Source organism: Colius striatus, chromosome 9, assembly GCF_028858725.1.
Source record: "Colius striatus isolate bColStr4 chromosome 9, bColStr4.1.hap1, whole genome shotgun sequence".
Taxonomy (NCBI): Eukaryota; Metazoa; Chordata; class Aves; order Coliiformes; family Coliidae; genus Colius; species Colius striatus.
Genome location: NC_084767.1, coordinates 27,338,655 through 27,345,863, shown reverse-complemented (window position 1 = coordinate 27,345,863; position 7,209 = coordinate 27,338,655). Strand labels below are relative to the sequence as shown.

Here is a 7,209-nt window from a genome sequence, read left to right as displayed (position 1 = left end):
CCAGGGTAGAAGCAAAATCTTGCATTAACACTTCACATGAGCCATTCACGTAGAGAACAATATAAAGTGTAGTTCATACACTATGGTTCTAACCATTCTAACAGAATACCCTATCAGTTCTTGAAACCAAACCTTTGAAATAACTTTAGCACAAAAGTTATCCAAACACTGTGTTCTTTTATTGTATATTAATATATCAAACCATTTAGAGCTGTTATGAAGGCCACAATAAATACTATTACATTCTTTCACAGGTTTTTTTTTTTTGTCCTTTCAACACACTATCTTAGGACAGTAATTCCAACCTGAGATCTGTCAGGAGAGTCAAAGTTACCTATCCTATGATGTCTGTTCTTTATACATGAGTGCAAATGGAGTGAGGGAACAGCAGATGAGGACCAAATGCAAAGAAGCAGCAGTAGCAGCAAGTCAGAGATAGGTTGTTCTAAATATTTTTCATATCTCCACCAAAATGATCTTCAAAGGAACCCTGAACCCTGATAGGCTGGTTCTAGCACATAGAAAACATCATATTAGTGCACTTCAAATCTACCGTTTCTCATTAAGTAGTGAAAGACACGAAGCATTAAAGCATCCTACACATTTTAAGCATCCTCAAAAGACCATACGTTTTAATTTCCAAAAATATTTAATGGCTGACTAGCCCAGAAAATTTCATTAAATCCTCTTTGGTTGCATTATAAATTTTAAATCCAATATCTAGGTACTTTTTATATGAACAGTTGTAAAATCTAAATAATAAAATAACTAGGATGCATCAATTTGGTTGAAACAACTGGAAGAGTTGCCTAAACAGGGCAACTTATCTCAATTATTTTATCTCCTATCCCTACTGCCTGCATTTTCTGTGATGATTCAATTCGAAAAGACCATTTTTTTCTAATACTTCAAGGAAAATTTAACTTTATCTTTTTATTAGCACCTTAGGAAGAGCTTGTCCTTGGGGAATATCACCTCTAAAGTTAGTGGAAAACCATTTGGCCTTTAGCCTATACACTGAAAAAAAAGGATGTCAAAGCGGGGAGTAGGAAAAAAAAATATGTATACTTCAAAATGCACATGTGAAAGGGGACTGCAAAATGACAGATTAAAGTACATCCAACATTTGTTACTGTGTAGTCAAACAGGCTGTGTCACTTCTCCCTTTTAATCAGTCATGATCATTTATACTTCCATTTGCCTTTATATTCTGTTCTTGGTACTTGTGAAGCTGCTCCATGAAGCCAGGATTTGGACAAGCTGCAGGCCTTGCATTTTTCACCAAGGAAAAGGCTCTAGCAAAACTCAGTCTCTCTGAACTCATTAGAAAGCCAGTGACTATTGCTGCTGCACGGGAGACTCCTGCATTACAGTGCACCAGTACCACACCATCCTTCAAGAAACAAATGAAACACAGTAACAACTATTAGAATTTTTTTAATATAAAAATCTATTAAGATGTATTAAAAGCTCCTTGTTGAGCTCAAAGCAAATATTTACACATAAAAGTAACTCCAAACACAGATACAAGCCCCAAATTAGATATTTTTCTCACTAAAGCCCTTTTAAAATTACCAAATATTTCAAATCTAATTCATAACTTAGAACTAAAAAACATTCCTCTGTACCTGTGCCCAAGACATTGCAGCAATCCCGTCATATAAAAATCAAATCACAGATCTCTGGGATACCAAGATATCTGATCTAATTGAATGCCAATTTTAAAACAGGTTTTATTTGTAACATGGAAAGGAACTTGACTGTATCTTGTTATCAAGTTAAAAACACAGCAAGGCAGCAAACAGCTAGGCAAAGAGGCAAGTTTTAGAACATCTTGTAATTTCAGTCACACGTATCTTGTAAGTGAAGATTCCGCATAGAAACAGAAAAATCACAACAGATACTACATGATTTGCAGCAAATCTCTACCTTCCCATCACACCGCTGGTACAACTGTAGCAGCTGGTACAACCAAGGTCTGTTAACTGGGGACTAAGGTGCAAAATCCTGAACTACTGAACCTGCTAGAAATTCACAAATGTTTCCTACTGGGTTTAAATCCAGAGTTATCCTGAATTACCTATAAAAATCATGTTTTTATCCTACTTATCCCACACAATCTTGGACAGACCTGAATGACTCTTTAAAAATACACTGAAAGTTTTGTTAAGAAATAACAGGCGCGAGTTAACACGAAGACAACTAGACAATCTACTGTGGCTTAGGCAGTGTTTGCAAGGACCGGGCTTCGTAACGTCATGTTTGTATGTCAGACTATGAGCTGGAAAAGGCTTGGTCCAAACTGTCTGCCAAATGCCAGTTCCACAAAAAAAACCCACACCAACCTCTAGCATCTCCCAGTCCTGAATTAAGATATTTAATGCAGTGTGCTTAGGTACTTCAGGCTAAACACACATTCTGGATATAAACAGCCTGCTCTGTCTGCTCTTAACCATCACAAATTATTAAATAAGCATTCTACCCAGAGGAAAAAAATACCTTAGAATCACCAGGGTTCCTTTCCAGGAATTTCATGGCTTAAGTTAGACCTGGGAGATGCTATTACCTGATATCTTAATAGAAAGAGCAGAAAATTGTTCCTGCTCCAAAAGTCTTCCAGTTTAAATAATAAGACAAAGCAGCACGAAACAGAGTGTTATTATCCTTGTTGAAGAAATGCCAAGCTGAGACTAGAAGAATGACTTGCTCAAGTTAACAAGATTAATGACAGAACTAGAACTAAGCACCGCAGCACCACAAATCATAATACCACTCTTTTTGGCAATGGAAATCACACCCCCTTTGCATTGCTCACTGGAAACTGTCATCTTCATTCCCTTTCTCACATTCATAGGGGCATGCTTCCTATCACACAGGCTGCAGCAGAGTTGAAAACAGACTAGTTAAAAATCTTTGCCTACTCTAAGAAGTGCCAGTGGTGACTTTTCAGTTCACTATCTCCTTTACAATAATGACATCAAAATTATGACATTAAAAATATATTTATGCCACTTCAGCAACTACTGAAGCTTATCAATTGTAGGTCTGGAGTAGTTTTTACTGACTTAATGGGGTTATTTCAGATACAACATGCCACAATCAAGATCAATATCTAGCAGTGGAACTGAGGTTAAAAAATAAGCATTAAAAGTGATTTTTTTTTTAATTTGTACAGTTCATGCTTTAGTTTCCTCTTTAAGTTGACTTTTTAAGAAATATTTGTTTTGTTGTACATTGTCCAAAATTATATAGAGATATCCACAGAACAGACCTGAAAATTACTGAGTACAAATAAATATGGGCAATAGTATGAAACCAAATTTAATACCGAGAATATTTATCCTTCCTTGTTAAGTACAGTGATTTCTTTATACAAATATGAATTTTGCAGGTAATTCTTAACTAATTTAGCATTAGATATGAATATAGAAAAAAAGTGAGAAACTGATTGCACATATGAAATTATCTCTATTTACCAAGAACTCCTTGCTGATAACCTAACCTTCATCTACCCAGAAATGGTCCATGGTCTTGCAAGAACCTCTTCAGATTCAAGACCAAGTTGGATGTTTTTCAAAATTTAAAGAGAAAAGGTGATGATACAGTGCTTACATACGGGGGGAAAAAGCCTCATCAATGAAAGAAATGAAAAAATAAGATAAAGCTTTTGGTGAAGAGCCACAGACTAATGTAGTTCCTTAGGGATCCACTTTACTCATCAGTGGTGCCAAGACTTTTTCTTTAGAAGAGACAGAGGGAGCCAAGAATGCCAAGTCTCATTTAGAAATTAATTGGAAACTGTAACTTGAAACCTTGAAAGGGTCATTAGGTGACAATGCGTATCACATAGCTCATAAATGATAAATGAGAGAAGGAAAGAACACTGTGTGACACAAAGAAAGCTGGGGCAAGACTATCTTCTTTTATCCTAATCTATATAAATAATGAATATGGTAGATATGGTAGAGTAACATGCAATAAGGTTTTGCTGTCAAGTCATAGTTTTGATACCAGAGCAAGGTTGTCCTAAATTACACAATCAGAACAAATTTAACAAATATAAGCCAAGGATTGTCTTCACTACAGACAAGTCTGACAAGCAACCCCAGAAGGAGTCTCTCAGCCCTATTTCCTACGTCACGTCTTCTTCAAGATTTTATTAGCAGTTACATCACCGTGTGTAAACACTTTGTCTGGCAGTCTTGGTACATAACTGCATGTGGATTCATAGCTCAGCATGCTGCATCTCTAATGGACGATCAAGGAAAAAAAGCACCAGGATGGCGCACAGCTGCTGACAAAGCACACACGTCTGTAAAAGTCCTCTTAGCTTTTTTCCTAATCCAAACCAACATCTCTGATGGATAAACTGTAGAAAGTAAAATAGTTTCCCTCTGTCAGATGTAGCGACTTGGACTTAGGATGGAATTACTTACCTAAATTCAGCCAGTGGTCCAACTGTATTAAAGAAGCATTTCTTTAAAAGAGAAAGTAATACATAATCTAAACAGGGTAACTAGTAGCATGAATTATTGATATACTATACCTGCATCTTGGCTTTCTCAATAAACTCAAAACATTCTGGGAAATAGGAGGTAATATCAGTTTCTGGGAGGTCCAGAATAGAAATCGTCTTGTATATGAAGTCATTGAGGAAGGCATTTTGGACTCCATATGCCACATTTAGAACATGAGTAACCTAAGGGAGGGGGGAAAAAAAGGAGAAAAAAAAAGGAGAAAGAAAATGGCCTTTTCTGAAAACAGCAATCAAAACCAGCAGTAGCAATGGTGAATTATTCTTTAGGTATACATGGATTATAGTTTACACAATGGCATTATTCAGTTCTACATGTATATGCTGTCTATGGTGTGCTTTTCTCCAAGCAGTTTTACCGCATATCAAAACATACTGTGCTAAATTTCGGTCTTCTTTTTGAGAGTAAAGTTAAAGATCTATGCTCAACCAAACAAGGATTTTCAACAGAAAAGGGACTTGTCAGCCCACAGACAGAAAATAAAAGAGAAAGTAACAGGAATGAGAGCACTGACCACCCTACAATCCACCAAATTTCAAGCCTGCCCTAATCCTTCATCTTAATGTTCCTTCTGCTGAGTTACCAGTACCATTTACTGGAACAGAAGGATTTCTGAGTAAACTATACCTGCGCCTGACAGACGAGACCACCTCTGGCCTCCTGCCATCTTTGCTCTGTTCAAGCTATGGCCAGGTTGTGGGTTGTTTTAACTTACAGTGAAGTGACATTTAGATAGCACCAGCTGCCAGACTGGTGCACTCCCTGTTCTGCAGAAGCACCACTGTCCGAAGGCCTTATCACCCCATTACTGTAACAGAGAAGAGTAAAAAGACCAAAGTTCGGGACAAACTCAGAGCTGCTGCTTTGTTTTTCTTGTTTCATCCATCCCCATAAGTCAAGGAGGCCTAATGCTGCTTAGCATGTGAAACTGAAACACGTATGGCAATGTGGAAATACGTTCTAGAAAACGGCTCTCAACTGTCATTAGTCTAGCAGCAAAGTACTGCAACTTCCCGAGAAGCTCGCAGGCATCCACCCCTCTGAAAACAGAGCAGACTTTTACAAGTGGAAATGTAATATAACTTTTCTTAGTTACTTAAGAATACTTTATAGACTGTTCAAAAAGAAATCCACGAGGAAGCACCGCACAAGATGCATTTTTATCTTCATGTAACCTTACCTTGTACTTCTTCATGGTCTCCAGGTCATGAGCAGCATCCTGCGACCCTGAAGAGACAGGGAGTCGGTTGCCATGCTAAACCTCTTCCCGGCAGGCCGCACCGCGCCCTCAGAGCCCTGCTGCTTCGGGAGGCCCCCCGTCCCGCTACCCGCGAGCGCTTGCTTTGTTGGATGAGCCGCGCTGCCTTTCAGGCTGCGGCGGCGGCGGCGGCGGCGGAGCGCCCGGCGCCCCCCGACCACCGGCGAGGCGCGACGAGGCGCGCAGCCACGGCCCGAGCCGGGCCTGCCGCTGGCTCCCGCCGCTTCCCGGCCCCACTCACCCAGCAGCAACCAGGGCTTGACGACGCCGACCTGGAGATCGGCACTTAAGTCCTGCACGTAGCCGCCGCCGGGCGCTGCCTCCGCCTCCTCCTCCACCTGCAGGCAGGCACCGCGCCACGTCTCGATGATCCTGCGGCCGGTCAGCGTCGTTACGCGGGTGCGCTGCTTCCGCAGGTTGGCCTTGGAGAAGCTGCGGATCTCCTGGGTGAGGGAGTGCATGGCCTGGGCACAGCCGCTCGCCCGCGACTGACAGCCCGCCCGCTCCCCCAACGCCCCTCCCCGGGCTCCGACCGCTGCGCAGGGCAACCGGCGATTGGCCGAGCGCAGGCGGCCCGCCTTGCTGTCGGCCGCTCCGGGGCGGTGCCTCGGCGCCGACCGTTCCCGTTCCGCATCCTTGAGGCGGCCGTGGTGGGCTTGGTGTGTTTCGTTCGACTTGGCGGCGGGAGGGTACATACAAGCTGGCCGCTACCGGGGCTGCCTGCTGCGGCCTCCCTTCACCTGCTGCATCCAGCCCTGGGAACGGGCGGTATGGGAAATAACACCCTGCGAGGCGTTCAGGTTGCCCTGCAAATTTGAATGGCCTGTTCGATGGCACAGATTTGCCAATGATTTTTCTTTAGTACTTGTAAGCCCAGGAGGAAGTTTTGGATTCACCTGAAACTTTGGGGGCTTTTTTTTTTGTTTGTTTTAATTACTGTTTGTGGTGTTTTGCCCTGCTGATGAAAAATGCAGCCGTGTGACTGAAACAGCCTTGGAATTGAAAATTACTTTTTTAAATAAGTGATGCTGAAAAAGGGTCATGCAGCAGTGGCTATCTGACTGCTGTTGAGATTTGCTTGATGGGGAGCATGTGAAAATACTGTAAACAGTTAAATGGAAAATACTAGAGTGGTTTTGTGGTTTTGGTGGGGTTTTTTTCCCAGAGTTACCGAGATAGTGTCCAAAAGCTAAACAAAATTAGCTGCTTATGTTTACTCAAGAGGCCTAATGGGAAGAAAAGAGCTAGAGTCGGGTTGAGGCTGGTTTTCCCTTATTCCCAAGCCATTTAATGTCAGTTTTCATGTACTGTAGAGTGCTATTTGTAGTGTTGCACTGCTAGTACGTGGGTATATGAAATTTTCATTTGTGAAGTTAAATGGTAATACTGCTAACTTGAATTGTGCCAGAAGTATAT

General features: G+C 41.4%; 1 protein-coding gene across 2 annotated transcripts; it reads right to left on the bottom strand.

The window, feature by feature from the left end:
- Nucleotides 1–157: 157 nt before the first annotated feature.
- DUSP19 (dual specificity phosphatase 19) lies at nucleotides 158–6,286 on the bottom strand. 2 transcript variants are annotated; one of them, XM_062002517.1, is made up of 4 exons: nucleotides 6,035–6,286; nucleotides 5,716–5,762; nucleotides 4,547–4,699; nucleotides 158–1,423 (listed from the first exon to the last, which is right to left on the bottom strand). In XM_062002517.1, exons 1-4 carry the CDS (start codon nucleotides 6,252–6,254, stop codon nucleotides 1,172–1,174), a joined length of 672 nt encoding a protein of 223 aa, XP_061858501.1. In that variant the 5' UTR covers nucleotides 6,255–6,286; the 3' UTR covers nucleotides 158–1,171. The 2 variants fall into 2 exon arrangements, with proteins under 2 accessions (XP_061858501.1, XP_061858502.1); XM_062002518.1 differs by having other exon boundaries at nucleotides 158–1,393.
- Nucleotides 6,287–7,209: the final 923 nt, after the last annotated feature.

Coding starts and splice junctions, on each gene's coding strand:
- DUSP19 (XM_062002517.1), bottom strand. CDS start 6,254: ATGCACTCCCTCACCCAGGAGATCCGCAGCTTCTCCAAGGCCAACCTG. Junction 5,763..6,034: donor CAAGCCCTGGTTGCTGCTGG/GTGAGTGGGGCC, acceptor CTGTCTCTTCAG/GGTCGCAGGATGCTGCTCAT. Junction 1,424..4,546: donor TTGAGAAAGCCAAGATGCAG/GTATAGTATATC, acceptor AAATTCTAATAG/TTGTTACTGTGTTTCATTTG.